This window comes from Megalops cyprinoides, chromosome 1, assembly GCF_013368585.1.
Source record: "Megalops cyprinoides isolate fMegCyp1 chromosome 1, fMegCyp1.pri, whole genome shotgun sequence".
NCBI lineage: Eukaryota > Metazoa > Chordata > Actinopteri > Elopiformes > Megalopidae > Megalops > Megalops cyprinoides.
The window spans coordinates 65,708,483-65,727,049 of record NC_050583.1 but is presented as its reverse complement, the minus strand read 5'-3'; the positions used below and the strand labels follow the sequence as shown (position 1 = coordinate 65,727,049).

Sequence of the window (18,567 nt, the reverse complement as noted above, 5' to 3'; positions counted from 1 at the left end):
CTTTCCTAATACTTGAGAGCACAGTCCAACAACAAGGTAGGCCTTTTCCATCAAGATGTGTAAGTTTCCTTGTTTTGCTGACAATTTTTATAAAACCTGGGCCAGGGGACCCAGTATGCATATTGGTGTCCTCTTCTCAATTAGAATAGAAGATGGTACATTTCACACAATGTTGTTTTACATTCACATTCTCCTCTCTTTTTCTGATGTCTCACAGCAGCTGTCTGAGAGACGCACCATCACCGGGTATATGTCATTCAGAGACTGAAGGTGACTCTTTCTGCACTGCCTATCCTGCCTGTTCTAATTAAAGAATTAACTCACCTTATCAATTTGTGCATCTTCAGCTCAACATCTAACCTCTTTATCATTTTTGTAGGTCTGAATACACCAAAACTACAATAAGTTTCTGAACTCTGTTGTCACATTCACAAGGTGTGCAAATACAAATGTATATATTCAAAACTGCATTATCAGAATATAACATTTTCAGAATTAAAGGTGCACTGCTTGCTTATCTCAAACATGTATGTTCTTTTAACAGTTCTATGGCATTCAGACCGATGGAGAAGTACTTGCTTTTGTTGGTCCTGTTAGCAGGCTGCTATTCTGAGCTTCAGGGTGAGAGATTACATATGGCTGGAATTTGAGCGCATAATTATCTTGGTAAAAAGGTTTTAATTTGATAATAATTCTTTAATGTGTGAGATCATTCATTCACTGATTGTCTATAGTGCATGCTTTACTGATTGATGATGTACTCCATCTTGTGATATTCCACATCATTCAAACCTCTCTTCCTGCTCTTCTCCGCACAGATCTTTCTGGCAGAGTCTTTTTCTTCCCCAGAAAATCTAACATTGACCACGTCAGACTCACTCCAAACATTACGGAGGACGGGCTGAAAGCCGCAACCATCTGCCTGCGGTTCAACTCAGGTGACACCGTTGGAGAGACCCTATTTTCAGCGGCCACTAGAGCCGATCATAACTCTCCTTTGTTGTTTAAGTATCCAGACAGATATGAAGTATACATGGGATCAACCCTGCTTTTTAAAGGTTTGCCCAATGAGCTGAACAAGTGGCATTCCTATTGTTTCACTTGGGAGTCCAATACGGGGCTGGTTCAGCTGTGGGTGGATGGGGTGAGCAGTGCAAAGCAGGTGGGGTATAAAGGTGGTTCTGTGAAAGAAGAATCCATCATGATTCTTGGCCAGGACCAAGACTCCTATGGTGGGAGCTTTGATCTGAGTGACTCTTTTGTTGGTCAAATTGAAGATGTACACATATGGGACAGTGTTATCTCAGACTGCGAAATCAAATATTTCACCAGTGGGCAAAACTTTAAGCCAGGAAACGTCATTAGTTGGCATGCTCTTGAATTCACGATGACTGGTGACATGTACCTTAAAGACAAGAGAAATTATTAGAAAGAGGAGTGTCGTAATAGCTCAGCTTTGTGAAAGCAGGCTGTTCTTTAAACTATTTTTGTGCTCATTTTTTTTTTTGCTTTAGCTTTAATATTGCTCATTGTCCACTCAGTTATCCAAATTACCATATTAGTTCCAGCCCATAGTTAAAGTTTTCTTCATTTATATCTGATGATGAACCTGATGTCTCTGATGTAGAATTCAGAAACTCATTATAGAGGGTAAAACAAAGATTCCATGTTTGATTCACCATCTGATTAATGTTTCCACATCAGTGAGAATAAATTCAACTCATATATATTCAGGATGGTCCACTGATGGTCTGCGGTGACATGTTGTACATTTTTTATTTTTCTGTTCACACAATGAATTGTTTTATACTCAACATAGCTGGAGAAACATGGAGAAACATGGAAAAACATTATAATATGAACAAAAACCCAAAGAATCTGCTCTTGTGTTTAACCAGTTAGCAGAGAGGACATTGTACTGCTTGGCAGGTCATATTTCTGTAATGCTTGATTTATTGCTTTTTTAATCCAATAATAAAATGCCAAAGTGTAAGCATTTTAAAAATGTATCCTGTCATGTTTGAAATGGGCAACCAAAGGCAGTGTGGAGTTTAATCAAGTTCATAATAACAATGAGACAAGACTGATAAAAATACTGACTTAAAGGGAGAAAACACTGTGTATTAGTTTACATTCCAGCATGCAATGAAGATAGGCCTACAGGTCTGTATTCAAACATTTTCACTTAAGTCAGACATATTTATTAATATGCACGACTTACAACAAGGAAATGTATTGTTAAACTTTATGTGGCAGTGGCTCATATCAAAAAAAGGCCACATTAGTGAAATCATAAAAACAGGATTAAAATTTTAGACTGGCTATCCATAGTACTGTAGATAACTAATTAGCACCAATACGTATGGTGACAATGATGATGATTATAATTATACTGTCTTTTATTATGAAGCGCCTGTCTGTACACATTATACACAAAAGATCAATCAACAATAACAATAATAATGATCTTGTTAATCAAAAAAGCAACTAGGCAAATACAAATAATGGGGAGGGTCTATTTAAAAGCTTTGCGTTTCTGGTGAAGTTCAAAGTCAAATTCAAACAGTTTGCCTTCAATGGGTTCAAGAGGACAAGAATAGATATGGACACACAGTACTTCAGCATGTTGCCAAGCTGTAGTGATGTTTCATTTGTTACATGAACAGGTTAGAGTAAAAGCACTGCAAGAGATATAAATTTGCTTTCAGAGGATCCTTAGGAGGTTGGGGGGTTAAGGTAAGCCCCCCACCAGCTACCGTTTAATTTGCCCTTACTGCAATTACATTCACTCAAGAGGACTAACTTTATTACTGACAGTGACACTGGTTAATGAAAAATCATGAGAATGAATACTTTTTTGACAATATCTCACTTATTGATTATCAGGAATGTGAGATTCATGGAGCTGGAAGCTAGTACTCAGTATTATACAGCTGCAGGTACTCTGTGGTTGTCAGCACAATGCAGTATGGTATCCAGCACCACCAAGTGGCTAATTTAATACAGCACCTTTGAGTTAATTTAGTTCTTCTTACACCTTCTCACCTTTTCCACTTCAAATGATTTAGCGTCAGTAAAATTTTCAGAGCTGTTTTCCTGAATTTTAAGCCAATTCATGTATAAAACTGCACCTATTAGATGACTGAACCCATTTTAATGAAGACAATGTCTACACACTAAATGGCGTTCCCAGAAATGTTACAGTAAACACAATGAATTGCATTTTACACACACATACACACACACACACACACACACACACACAAAATCACACAAAATCACACAAATGCACATATCACACATTGCATGATGAAATGCCTTAAAAGGAATGGAGAAAGAATAACAAGAACAGAAGCAATGTCAGACAATTGCATGTTATTGTTTTTGCTCATGTGTAATGTTTTTGCAGGCTTTGTTACAGTTACACAGTCCTTCAGAACTAGCAAGGCAAATCCTTTTTTTTTTTTCAACTGATCACATTTATGAGCTCATTGTTAAATATGTACTGATGTTTCAAATGCTAATTTGAAACGTCAAATTCAGACTCAAAAATGGTTTGCCACTACCATAGCATGTGCCAGTTTTCTCTGTTAGTCTGACATTGTTGAAATTCCCGGAAAGTGTAGGTTTCTGATAGGTGAGCAACCAGGGCAGGAAAGCAGGTTGTGTTTGGTCAGGTCGAAGGGTGAGAGTAAAACAGTGTATGTGTTTCAGTGGATGCCTAGAAAACATATACTATATAGTTAGCAAACTGTTAAAAGTTGAATTTTTGTAAGCGTATCTATTAACAAGGTCACACAAAATATTTTTTTTCTGATTTATCTATTTTTTGTTATCTGTCGTCTCTTTGTTAATATTGTTTGATGGGCAGATTTATCTTGAATTACAGTTCAAGTTTACCAAACTAAACAGTGGACTTTTTTTAAATGTATACAGTTTTATGTCAGAATGTATGACAGATAATGGACTATTTGATAATATCTTGGGTTGGCTCTCCTTTGACAATTTGAATTTATGTGAGAACTTTCAGTTCTGTCACATTTTCATCACATAGGATTTGTGCTAGTATTTATTAAAGATTTCCTTTTCCTGCTTGAGATAATAGTGAGGGCTACATGGGTTTCTCGCATTGTTTTGTATCTCACTTGTAAGTTGCTTTGGATAAAAGCATCTGCCAAATGAATAAATGTAAATGTAATGTAATGTTTCTCCTGTACGTCTCTCTCTGCCTCTTGAGTTTGTTCCTGCAGTCCTGCTTTCCAACCAACCCCAGTGCAATCTAACAACCACAATGACATACAGTATATAATATAAAACCAAATATATTAAGACTAAGATTTGCAAATAAGGATTGCACATTAGACCCAAAGTAAAGTTTAAATGATGGAGTCATAGTTAAACAGGTGTCATGGCAATTTTCAAAAACAATATTGCGATATCACCAATAAAAAAGAAAATTTAGAAAATGCTTTTCACTTTTAAAACTTTCTGTGGTGTAAAACAATGTATTTTCAATAGTCATGTCCCATTTCACAATATCCTTTATCAGTTCAGTATGTCACTTCAAGTTTCCCCATTTGCCAATTGTTGTGCAACAGAAAACGGTCAGACTTGCATGCAGTTTGTAACATGAAACATGAAACATGCATCACACTCTCCACAGAACAGAATCATCAGTGCATAAGAAGGTACATATGAAAAGTGATCCACATGTGCTGTTTCTGAATTCTCATCTCTCAAATCCTTTGTTTGGTAACTGACACAAAACACATATACTTACACACTGTTAATTCTTTAAAACATTGGGATTGAGTATGTCCTGAAACTGAGACATATTATATTTTTGAATTATCAACCACAAGATATGTAGGTAGTTAGCTGTGGTAGAAAATGAACTAATAATTGTGTGGACACATTAAATACTCACAGTCACCCCATAGATGTAGTCCTAGGCAGTGAGTATTCAAGCAGCCAATCTATCCAAAAGTAAATGTTACTATATAGCACATCTGACTGTTTTGTGATCAGGTAGCTCAAGCCTTGGACAGTATTTTCTCCAAAAGCAATCCATAAACCCAGAGGTATTAAGGGAAAAAATAGAAAATTATTTCATCATCCCAGGCATTTCAGAGATACACCAGGAAAACAGTGCAAAAGATAATTAATATAAAGAATATACAACAGACAGAAATGCAAGTGAAAATATCCATTGCTAGATAAATGTAGATGCTGTTAGGTGTCCATCAGTGGGACAAAGCTTTGGACATGGCAGGCTATGAGTGCCAGCTTCCTACGGAGCAATAGCTTGACAGAGGGATGCTCCAGCAATCCAGGGTAAATAGAGTTCATGGTAACTACTTGGTAGCTGAGGCACAGCCGTGTGGGAGTGGAAGGGAAGGAGACGGATAATGTAGACGTCAATATCAAAATTACCTCTCTGACTATGTGACATTTGGTTTTAATGTAGACTTGAAAATTGAAAATGTGTCTAATTTTTAGTTAGTTAGCTTGTTCTGTTCTTAGAACATCCTAAAAGCAAACCCCTCGTAAATAAGGCAGTTAAAGGTGCTTGTGGGGAATTAGAAAATCTTTGTAAATAAGCAGGTGGAAGCCCAAAAAAGACTTGTAGGTCAAGAGCTGCAGTTTGAGCTGAGCTCACTATGTTATCCTTACTCAGTGAAATGATGCTAAAACTTATGTACTATAGTCATTTTTGTTTTAATTTGCTTTGTAAAGGGCCCTTGATAGCAAAAATTAGGGTAAATTGCAAGGAATCTATGGTAATGTCTGAAAGTGTGGGCCAGTTTTCTGCACCTTTCACTGAATATATTTATTTGAATGGAGTAATCTGGGGGCAATTATAACCTGCAAGATCTCTAAAAAAGTAAATTACTTTGAGGGCCCAGGTTTTTCTGACAAAGGGCTGTCATCTCCATCTTATCTTCATTAGCAAGCAAGAGATGTGATCTTGACTTTAGATCAGGTAAACAGATTGATGATTTAAGAAATACTTGAAAACCAGGAAAACAGCTACTTTTTAATTTAATAATTAAACTTTTAATAGTTTCACAAACCTAATTTTGTGCATATACTGATTTATTGAATTTTGTAGTCTTTACAAGTTTGCAAGTAAATTTCAATAGCTTCCAACAGCTTTCTGATTATACAATTTCCAATGCACAATACAAACACATAATTATCACAGGCCCAAAGAGATGTTTACACAAAAAATCTGTTTTTTTTTCTGATTCCTTTTTAAGCATTAGGTAAGATTTATGATTTTACTGATTTAAGTATGATTTAAGATTTTAATGATTTCACTTTTTTTATTAAATGCAACTCCTCAAGCACACCATGTTAAAAATCATATTTTCCCATTTTAACTCAAACTCAAATTTTCTCATTCTCATAAATGTAAGTTCTTATCCTCTCATCCTCCTGTGATTTTAAAGTCATGTTCAGTATTCAGTTCCACAAAATTTGAATTTTTGATAACAGATCAGGATTAATGTCATAGTTATATACAAAGGATTATTCATCATTCTACTGTTCCTGTTTTTCCGCAGAAACTGCTGACAATGATGAGCTCAGCTCAGGCTCAATGGTCATAGAACAGGGATGACAATATGAAATGGTAAAAAAGTGTAAAAAAATAGCTGAGTAACAGCCAAAAACAGTGCAGTAACAGATAGATTGATTGGGCAAATGACCATGATGACTGGATCGGGTACATTGACATACAGTAAATTCTATTTGTTCCTTCAAACTACAGAAGGGAGAATAGGCCAAGCCCAGAAAGATTAAAAGACAGGAGCACCACAGCCAAAGGTCAGTTTCAGCTGTCCATAACTCTTCTTTGGCGGACAAGCAGATTCCAAGGACAGGTAGGATTTTTTTAATAATGATAATTGCCCATTTTGTGTTTTTGACAGTTAGGTAAAGCATCTACAGAGACATAAATATTCACTGTAGCATTAACATTTGTTAATGTTAATGTTTTGAGTGTTAACAGAGCAGTTGACTGTGCCTCCCCCCCATTACTGCAAACTGCTATGTCTGTGAGCTTGCTTGTGACCTTGTGACCTACAGTATGTAATCCATATAGCTATCTTTAGTATAAACTACTTTTATCTAGCCTGCCTAGGCTAAGTTATTCTGGGTTTATGGGTTGCATCAGGTACATGTGACATTTCATGTACTGTAGCTAGATTACCATTTGTTATTAATTTCTAGCCAGGCAACTATTAACCACACCACCTTATTTAAACATGCCTTTACTGTAAACAAGCTTGAGAAAGCTGCTACCCTGTTGTTACTTGGAATTAGCTAACTAATTATCATTATCAAAACCTCATGATTCATTGAATATTTACTATGAAAACAGATTTTGGCAATCTACCCCACAGAAGCTTGGTGGCTTGCTTTATAGATTTCCCCTACAATAGCAAACCTTACCCTTTTGGCTAGATTATAACCCATCACATATGTGTCCTGCAGAAGTTAGATAATAATGAGAATATTCCAAATATTTCAATGTGTCTGCTCTTAAACTGCTGGCTAAGACCAGCTATCTGTTTCATTCAATATACAGATAATTGATGATTTAAACATTATGAATGGAATCATTTTTACACTTTGCCATGTAACAGTGCAGTGTCACCTTGGATTCTAGCTTCAGCGTGTTTCAGGATTTGTTTATAGTGAGAAGGTGATGTGTATGAATGGGCTTTACAGTGTATTTCTCAACTTGTGAGCACAGGAATAAATGAGACAATTATTGCAGTATACAGCTATTCACTTAGGTATAGTTGCTGTACAGACCATGCTCATTTCAACAGTTAAAAGGTATACATCTATAAAATGTTTTTATTGCTAATACTATAAGTAATACAAGTATAATTATTTACTATAATTCATTATTAAATCCTTATGAACTTTAGTCTATTCTTAATAAGTTCCTTTGGTGGAAGAAATTCCTACTGCACTCCAGATTTTAGAAATTGCTACAGAAATGGTCTCTGCATTTCCCACCCTGTCAGTATATTCCTGTTTGTAAGTCATGAACAAGCATTTAACATTAAGCATTACGTTTTTGAAACACTATGTTTTTTAAGCATTATAGCTTAAGCAAGGGTATTTGAATCTAAAAATACCAGAAAAGTTTCTTAGCTATGCTCATGGAAATAGGAAGATGTTATATTCACAAAGTTACACCTTTGTGGTATGCTTCTTCTCCCCCATTTATATATTGGAATGCTCCTCCTTCCAATAAGACATGTTCTTCCAATAAGGTATCAAGAGAGATGGAGAAGATCCTGGTCTTGCTTGTCCTGTTAGCTGGTTGCTACTCTCAGCCTGAAGGTGAGAATGGAGTTACTGCAGTTGTACTTCTTGTACCATACACATTCACTGTATCACACTGTCAATGTCGCCAGTGCGTGCTTTTAGTGCGTGATGACGTACTGTCTCCTAAGACCTGTTGTGAAATTTCACATCCCTTAGCGCTGACCAACCGCTCTTCTTCCTCACAGATCAAACTGGTAGAGTCTTTATCTTCCCAAGAAGATCTGCTGTTGATTACGTGAGACTCACACCGAGCCTCAACAGCACAGTCAATGCCCTGAAAGCCATAACCATCTGCCAGCGGTTCCTCTCCAGTGATAAAGACGGACAGACCTTATTTTCAGTCGCTACTAAATGTCATCACAACAGCCCTTTGTTGTACAAATATGCAGATAGATATGAAGTATACATGAGGGTCACTAAGGATCCCCTAACTTTCTGGGGGTTGCCTAATAACCTGAACGAATGGCATTCCTATTGTTTCACTTGGGAGTCCAATACGGGGCTGGTTCAGCTGTGGGTGAATGGGGTGAACAGTGCAAAGCAGATGGGGTATAAAGGTGGGTCTATTGAAGCAGCACCCAGCATGATCCTTGGCCAGGACCAAGATTCCTATGGTGGAGGCTTTGCCAAGAAGAATGCCTTTGTCGGACACGTTACAGATGTTCACGTGTGGGATAAAGTTATCTCAGACTGTGACATCCGTGATTTTACCGAGGGGTCTAGCTTCAAACCAGGAAATGTCATTAATTGGCACAGACTTGAGTTCACAATGGGTGGTGAGGTGGTCCTGGAGGACCAGCAAAAATGCTGTGAAGATGAGTGAGTTATTTATACTCATATGGGTGATGTCAGGCATTCCTTTAAGTTTGTTTCTTAGCTTCTTTCATTGGCTTTAGCTGTAGAAAATACCATTTCAACGTCTAAAAATGCAACTGCAGGTGTGTGTAATAAGGATAAAGAGGAAAACTACTTGAGACTAAACTCTGTTATCTCATAAACTATGTCTTACATGCATTCACACAAGAAGCAGTGTTTGAGAGCTAGTTATTAGCTTATGAAATTATTAGCTTCAGCTTCAGCTCTGCTTCTTCTTTATTCATTTATTCAAGATTGTATCAAACGCATAATAGGCCATTGTAAAATGCAATGTTACCCGTTGTCATTTGGATAACCTTTTGTCAATATAACAATCCCCTCAGGATTATTATATAATAAACATGCAATGAATTCAAACACACATTACAGAGTGTAATAATGATTTGAGTTTACTACTAGTGATAGAGAAGGTAGCGCAGATTTAGTTGCAGTGTTTCTGAAATTCTACTTCTTTCCATGCTTCCCCGGTAATTGGAAATAAAATTGAGTAAGAAAATGCAGTGTATCCTGTTTTGTGTGTGCAGCATAAGAAGGCTGTGTTGATTATGACAAACATGAACAAAATAAATTATTGATTGAAATCAAACATTCGCTGATCGCTACTGTGTATTAGTCGACACCTTAAATACAGTATGTGGCAGGGCGTATCCTTTTTTTTAATATTCACTTAACCTGCACTTGTAATACAATTTCAGAGCATCTTACACGTGATGTTTGTCATTAGCCCTGTTGCTGTGGTGCATGTCTTTGGTGCACAGCAAATATGCTGTAGATGGAGGTAAATTACACTGTGCATATTCCAAGCAGGGTCCAGCGCATTCAAGAGGTGCTCTGTTGGATTCATGTTAGGTTAACTGGGTGTCTAATCCATTTCACACATACATTGTTTTCTGCCAGCAGTCAAATGCAGAAGACAAATACAAGCCTCTTGTTCCTGGGGATGTCCTACCTAATTTACACTATATTGCAAAGAGCAAGGTCCAGTATGTTGGTGCCTGAATCATCCTTAAGCACCAAGGTTGCATGCATAAACACAAGATGTGATCTTTGTCTATGCTGTTGCATCCCATAGCATCACATCTCCAGCTAATCTACTTTCACAGCACAATAAGGATGGTACCTCTCACCACTTCTGTACGATCTTCACCCACATCCTTTCATGTTGCTATAGATGAAAGAATTGTGATTCGACATGATGTAATATCATAGCAAACATAGGCAGTTTCTGTTTGAATGTCCTTGGCAGGGTTCAAATTCAATTCAATTCAGATGTCTTTGTAATTAACAAAATACCAGTGAATGTGTAGCCGGTTCTCTGACTAGCCATTTTCTCAAATTGTTTGCTAGCTACATTTCTCAAGAATGAATACATGTTTATCAGATAGGTTTAGCATATTTTCCAGATTAAAGCAAGGAAATTCATGCATACTCCCCTGGTATACAAACAGTACAATTACGTTCATCAGTTACTTCTGAATCAAGCAGGTTTCCACTGATTGAAGGCACATTATGTGCTGTGCTATTTTACAGGACATAGTTATCTTTAACAGTTATCATAGTTAAACATAGCATAGCATATAATAGTTAACATAGCAACAAATGCTGTATTGTTATGCCAGATTTTTGAAGTATACCAAACTATTACATCCAGTGTCCTTTCAGTATTACAATGCAACATGAGCATTTTTAAAAGTCCACTCATATGAAGACAAACATGTCACACAGACTTCAATATGTCTAGTTCCACCTTAAATGTGGTGTGTAAACCATGAGCACAAATTAAAAAAAAAACCTATGCAAGTGAGGAATACAGAATAGGGAAGCAAAATACAGAAGTTACATGTCGAAAACAGGATGCAAAGATTGTAATGACTGATTGATTAATTTATGATGACAGAGGTGAAAAGATTGAAGCCTAGGATAGTATTAACACATATAAAATGAAAAAGAAGATAAATGATTGGAAAAATGAGCATGACGTTTGCATAAATTAAATTGCCATGTTATAAATTCAGGTTGTTCCATTGACTTCTGGAAGCTCTGGTTAGTGGTCCACACCAGCAAATATTAGCTGACAGGTGCCTCTTTGATGAGTCGTCTGTGAGATTCAGCTCTTCAGACCACCTAGCAAAGGTAGGATATTGTCCTCAAAATCTGATTACAAGTGTAGTATATTTAATCGAAAGAAGACTATTGTATTCACATTTCTTTTGAAAATCTTCCTTCTTTTGCTAAATAAAAAATAACACAGGGGTGTTATATATATATATTATATATATATATATATATATAGAGAGAGAGAGAGAGAGAGAGAGAAGGGGGTTAGGGTTAGGGAGAGAGAGAGAGAGAAAGAGTGAGAGAAAAGAAAGACTGTTGACTGTCTCTTTCTGCACTGTATATTTCAATAACAACCACAGAGACACACTACCAGAGTCTCATTCAGAGACTCAGGGTGACCCTTTGTGCACTGCCTATCCTACCTGTTCTGACTGTATATGTCAGTTTGTGACTCATATCACTTAAAAAAAAAAAAAACACGAGGCCCACAAGCTAGAAAATGCAACTTGGATTCAAACTTATGGAATGACTCAAACTGAAACACTCTGTAGAGTGTACCATGTCAAGAGGAAGAGTAAATGTGTCCAGTAGAACGTTCCTAGGTTGAAGGTTGAAACAATCATACACTGAAATGCATTTTACCTTCAAACAGATTTGCAGAACCCTGACTGATGGAGAAGTTCCTTTTTTTGCTTGCCCTAATCATGGGCTGTCATTCTATGCTTGAGGGTAAGTTGTTATGCACGGCTCGAACTCAGAGATTTCAGAGGTTGTCATGAAAATAAAATGGGTTGCAACTGCTTGTTTTCATCTACGTTTACTAGACTTAAACTCAGAAACTAGATGCGTCCCAGTTTGGTTGACAATTGATTGCCATTTGTATGTGATTCTTTTCATCTCTCGTGACACTTTATGTCCCACAGACTTCTCTTCTTGCTATCCTGTTTACAGATCTCTCTGATAAAGTCCTTGTCTTCCCCAGAAGATCCAATATTGATTACGTGAAGCTTGCGCCAGACAACGCAGACCAAAGACTTACAGCCTTGACCGTCTGCCTGCGGTTCTTCTCAAATGACAAAGGAGGACAGACGCTGTTCTCAATGGCCACTAAGCAACATCATAACAGCCCTTTGTTGTTCAAATATGCAGACAGATACGAAATATACATGTGGAGAACAAAAAATCCCCTAACTTACTGGGGTTTGCCTAATGAGCTGAACAAGTGGTATTCCTGCTGTTATACTTGGGAATCCAGTAGAGGGCTGGCTCAGCTGTGGGTGGATGGGAGGAAAGGTGCAAAGATGCTGACAGTTAGAGATGGTCAAATTGAAGCAAAACCAAGCATAATCCTTGGCCAGGACCAAGACAACTATGGTGGCAGGTTTTCAACAGCAGATGCTTTCGTTGGTCATATTAAAGACGTTCATGTTTGGGATCGTGTTATTTCAGACTGTGATATCTCGTGTTTCACAACTGGGTCCAAAATCACTCCAGGAAATGTTATTAGTTGGGAGAAACTTACATTCAAAGCGGTTGGTAATGTGTTCCTAGAAGAAGAACAAAAATGCAGTGAAGAGAAGCTAGGTATTGATGCTTAGGTGATATCAGCCTTTTCTTTGAGCTTATCGTAATAACTTTAGCATTAGCATTTCTCGCCATCCTCTCAATTTATAGTGTTTTTGGGCTAGTTACGCAATATTTTAGTAGAATATTCATGCAGATGTATATTTAATTAAAGTATGCCAAGATTGATAATGCTACAAGACAAAAGTTTGGACACAATTTTTATTCTTTATTTTAGACATTTCAGAATAATAGTAAAGGCATCAGTGAAATAACACAAATGGAATTATGCAGTGACCAAAAAGTGCTAAGCATATCAAAAATATCTTATATTTTAGATTCTTCAAAGTTGCCAAAAAAATATTTTAAAAAATAAACAGAATGGAAAGAATTTCATACATGGGCATCCACTTCACTATTTATATTTGTATAAGAAACAAATTTCAAGCATTCAAGCATAAGCATAAGTCTTCAGATCAGCATGTCTTTGAATTCATGCTTCCTATTGTCTTAATCAAGCACGTCCAAACTTTATTGGTACTATGCATTACAGAAGGGAAATCAAATGAAACCATGAGACAGAAGGACATCAAAATCATACAAATGCAATGTTTCCCCATAGACATGAGACAATGTAAATAGCAGAATATTTACCACAGTGAAACCAATTAGATGTTTAATTTTCTAGGGAAGCAAAAATCTTTCTGGTGTAAGGAATTTCCCCATAATTGAGCTACCCTTTAAACTTGACAGTACAGTATTTACAAACAGTTATTTAGTTTAAGATTGGCTAGTATATGCTTTTGCTTTGCTTGACCGATTGCATTTTATCATAGCAACAATAAAATGGAGCATCATGAGTCATGGAAAAAGCTGTGTGTCCTCTTCTGTCTGGTCATCCACAACATTGACTCAATTACCTAAATAGATTTTTTTGTATCCAAAGTGTCATCATCCAGCCTAATGGTGGGGTCCTACAAAGCTGCTACCCATTCACATATTGTAGGGACTGATTCCAAGTATGCTTATTTCTCTCCCCTCATGTCCCAACAATAAACACAGATCCAAAACTTGAATTCCAACCTTGTATTTGATCAGTCCTGAGCCAGGACATGCCTATGGTGTGTGCTATGCAGATTTTCACTGTTATGCTAATCAGACTCAACTTACACGCATGCCTATCTCTTAATGTAGGCAGTACAAAGCTGTGGATTCTATTATTTCATCCTGAAAACCACACCTCCCCTCCCGTAGCCTGGTGGCTGATATATTTTCCCTACAGCCATTTGTCATCATTGCAGAGGCCAGCTACAAGACGTCCATGACATTAAATATAAGCTGAGTGGCTATTCAATCATTTATACAAATTAAAGCAGTTCTGAAATCAATATAAGTAAGATATGCCTGCATAAAATGGTAAACTTAAAAATGTCAATCACAAATATTTGACTTAAAAAGCAAAACACACAACAGGCTGTTTAGTTCATTTTTTTCACATTAGTTACACAGTGAACGCAAGATGGAATATGTACATGCACATTAATGCATGTACATATTGGTTTGAGGCATAATTTTTACTATGTTTGAGTCTTGATGAAAGATCATCTGTACTCACCCGTGGTCATACTGATATACATACACAAATGTTTACTATGTGGTATGTAGACCTTTTTGCTTTGCTGCTGACATTGCTGTCCATGTTCATATGTGTCAACCATTTTTCAGTGCAAAGCTGCTCCTGCCACACCACATGGAGCAATCAGGCATTTTAAAAATACACCATTTGGAATTTGGAATCTCGGTTGCTCTAAACCAGGGGTCTCCGTCCTTGTTGGGACTGAGGGCTACCTGAAGGGTAGGAAATTATATGGAGGGCTACTCATTTGAAATAATCTTCCTGAATAATATAAATGTGTTCGGTTTACCTTTAAATTATGAATATTAATACATATATTAAGAAACTGTTTTTTTTATTAAGAGTAATCAGTGAACATAGACACATACATATATTTAAACATGCAAATTTAATCTCTGATCTCAACAATCAATCTGTTTCAACATTTCAACATCAATATCACGCCAACACTACCAACATTTTTGTTCAGCCATTTTAAAGTTTACATTTAAATCTAAACGTAGTACAAATTCCAATCTGTTTTGTGCATTTTAAATTATTTTGGTTTTCTGTTAATCTCATAGGAACAACAATCAATTATTTACCAATTTTTTAGTATTATATACAACATTAAGCTAAAGCAGAGTTAAAGCTACTTTTTATTTATTAAGTTCTGTTGTAAGATCTGTTGTAACATCTCAATAGCAATCACACCAACGCTACCACAACCGGAGTCATGACGTGATCAAAGCCCACCACTTTGGCACATATTGCCTGCTGATGAACGATACAATGGTAATGCAGAAAAGCTGGAATATCAGGATCACGTTTGCAGCGTGCAATGAAACCTGAGTGACGGCCAGTCATCGCGGGGGCTCCATCTGTCGTCACCGACACCAGATTTTCCAAGGGGACATTTTTTTCCGTGAAATACCCCTTCATTGCATTGTAGTCAACTGTCTTCAGGGGCAGTAATGTCAGGAGTTCCTCTCTTACTGAACACCATTCTAACGAACACCATCAGCTGCGCTGTGCTGCTGTTGTCCACAGACTCATTGCACTCGATGCTGAACCAGTTGTATGTGCTCAGGTCTCGGTTGAGCTGTTCAGTCAAGTTCTTGGACATCGCCGACACTCTTCTGGCAATAGTGAGAGCAGCAATTACATCTTTGCTGTTTTTCTCGCCTTTGGACAAGGTGTTGACTACTACAGCCATTGCCCCTTGTCGTGCCACGTTCTGCACCCTGCAGGAATATGGGGGTGCATTTCAAGGCAGGGATGCAGAACGTGGCACGACACCATACTATAAAAAAAACCTATATATGTGCAAAGGTGAGCAGGAAGGACCCAGATGCAGAGACAAAGAAACTAAGCAGACTTCGGCATGAGAAGGCACATAACAGAGACTAGTTCAAGACCAAGCAAGGAACACCACAACAGGCAGGGTTTAAATACACCAAACGTTCAAGACTATGATGATTGGACAATGATTGGACATACACAGTGCAAACATAAACAGGAAGAAAAGTCCCTCTGGTGGATGTTCAAGGAAGCAGCAGTCACCAGGGACAGATAGGCTGTCATGAAGACTGCTGGTCGCTGGGGAAGCTGTCCCTGAAACCGTGACGTACGTGTGTGTGTGTGTGTGTGTGTGTGTGTGTATGTGTGTATGTGTGTATGTGTATGTGTATGTGTATGTATATGTGTATGTGTGTGTATGTGTATGTGTATGTGTATGTGTATGTGTATGTGTGTGTATGTGTATGTGTATGTGTATGTGTATGTGTATGTGTGTGTATGTATGTGTGTGTATGTATGTGTATGTGTATACATGTTCTTTCTGTAGAACTGATATGATACAATGTCATGTCAGCTAATAGAATGTCACATTGTTTTGCATTTTTGTAGAAGCTGCTGTTTTCAAACTGTTGAAAATATGATTTAGTGTATTCATTTTTTTCTGTCAACATCCATTTACTGTGTTTTGTGTTTAGCCAAGCATTGTCTTTTTACCGTCTGCCAGACCGTGTCAGGGACACACTGCAGAGACATGAGATGAGATGAGGAAAGAAATCCCTCATAATGTTCCCACAACAGCAGCATTCATTCAGCTGAGTTTGTGATGTTTGCTGTTGTACAGAAAGACATTGCAAACCCTTCAGTTACAGGGTTCTTAGCACAGTTCAGGTTTGGAAACCAAGGGTTTCTTTTTGTTTTCTGGGTCATCAGTGGTGTCATTAACCCTGGGTGTCTGAGGCTGCAGCCCCGAATGTTTTATGAATAGCCCCAGATCTCCGGAGCCCCGGAAGTAATGTTCTTCTGTCAAAATGATGGATGTCACTCATATTGAAAGATTATCATCAGTGAGGTCCATCGTGCTTTTTGTGTAGCTTTTAGTGTAAACTGAAGCTACAGGTATTCTGTATTATGAACTGGGTGCTATACTAATTAGCAATAGCTTTTCAGCACAGACTCCAGCACCATCAAGTGGCTATTACAATATCATAGTCTTGAGATGATTATCCTGCCTGTGGTGAGAATGTAGTGATTTGATTTGAGGCTACGAGAGCAGCGGCTGGGCACTAACTGCTCTCTCCAATTGAAGCCAGGTGTCTCTTTCATGTAACCTACTAACCCTTATTTTGATCAAACTTTCCTGAAGCATCCATGTCTTGTGAATGCGTTCTCAAATAGAACTTAATACAAAGTATTGAGTACGTTCTGATCCAAGATCAGTTTAATTACGGCTCTTACAGTGGGAGAAGTTAGTATTGAGGGTTGATTGGATGGTCTTGCATCAGCGGTGAAGCAGCTTTGCTTACAGGGGCTTTCCAGACTCAGGGAGATTTCCTTTTCAGGGTCGCAGATTTGTATCGAAAGCAATTTTGCAGTACCCTCCTCTCAGAAACTCCCCTTCCATGACACTGACACAAAAGTTTCAACAGAATTTTAATCACCCCTTAGCAGTTATCTCGCTCTATGCTCAGTCAAATAATGGTTTTGACAGTTACAGAAAATGTGCCTGCCCAAAGATGGCAGCAGATACCAAAGAGAATGAAAACACGCCAGGTCTCAGAGATCAGAGGAGTCTGGCAGGTTCATGAAAGAGGGTAATTCAGTTCAATTTGTCATGCCTTATTGTTTTAGCGACCTTGTAGAGAAAAAAGTGTTGCAAATAGTCAGTCTGATCCCAGGAACCCTCTGGAATGGGGTAATTTCCATCAGCCCCCACTGCACCTTTTCAAACAGGTGCACAATCCTCAGGTGCACAATCTTCAATGACGGTAAGCCCTCCACACCGGGCCAGTCCGTCAGAGTGAGGAAGACAAAGAGGACGAGACAGCTCCTGCTCGTGCTACCACACCCTGCCAAGAAGTTAGCTGTCTGTGGTGTAGCCTCAAGGGCAGCCAGGGCCAGAGGAGGTTCCCCAGCAGCCAGGAAACATGATCAGACGGTGCTCCACCAGCCATCCATTCCCCCATGCTAAGCGCGTAAGCCATTTCGGCAAATGTACCAACAGCATCTGACTGACTCTGAGACCATTTTGTTTGCCCAGGGAGTTTGGATGCATACTGCTTTTTATTGTGTATGCACCTCCCAGTGGCAAAGCGACGCGAGCAGCAGCTACTGTTGCAGACTGCGTTCACATGCTGCAGCAGAAACATCCAGAGGCCCCAGCAATTGTTGTTGGAGATATGAATCTTTGTACTGGACTGGACATAATGATGCCAGGATAGCAATATGTTAAAGGACAAACAAGAAAGAATAATCTGCTGGACAAATGTTTTGTAAATGTGGAGGGAGCAAATGTATCCAGAATAAGACCACCAATAGCTAACTCAGACCATAATGTGGTTCATCTTGTACCAACTTATAAATCCAAATTAAAAAGCAGTAAACCAGAGAAAAAAATAATCAGAGTCTGGACACCTGACAGCATAGACAAACTTAAAGCATGCTTTGATTGCACTATGTGGGAGGAATTTCATCATGGCACTCTTGAAGAAATATCAACAGTATTAACAGACTATATAGGTTTCTGCGTGCAGTTAGCCTTACCAATTAAGGAAATAAAAATATATCCAAATAATAAGATGTATATAAGTAAG

General features: G+C 38.0%; 1 protein-coding gene across 1 annotated transcript; it reads left to right on the top strand.

Moving 5' to 3' along the window:
- The first annotated feature begins 8,303 nt into the window (after positions 1 to 8,303).
- On the top strand, positions 8,304 to 9,169 carry LOC118794422 (C-reactive protein-like). The gene is made up of 2 exons (XM_036552708.1): positions 8,304 to 8,361; positions 8,532 to 9,169. The coding sequence occupies exons 1-2, from the start codon at positions 8,304 to 8,306 to the stop codon at positions 9,167 to 9,169; spliced, it is 696 nt and encodes a 231-aa protein (XP_036408601.1).
- The last annotated feature ends 9,398 nt before the right edge of the window (positions 9,170 to 18,567 follow it).

What these genes read in the sequence shown, in the direction of transcription:
- LOC118794422 (XM_036552708.1), top strand. Translation starts at nt 8,304, where the DNA reads ATGGAGAAGATCCTGGTCTTGCTTGTCCTGTTAGCTGGTTGCTACTCT. An exon ending in TTGCTACTCTCAGCCTGAAG is followed by an intron (nt 8,362 to 8,531) that starts GTGAGAATGGAG and finishes TCTTCCTCACAG; the next exon opens with ATCAAACTGGTAGAGTCTTT.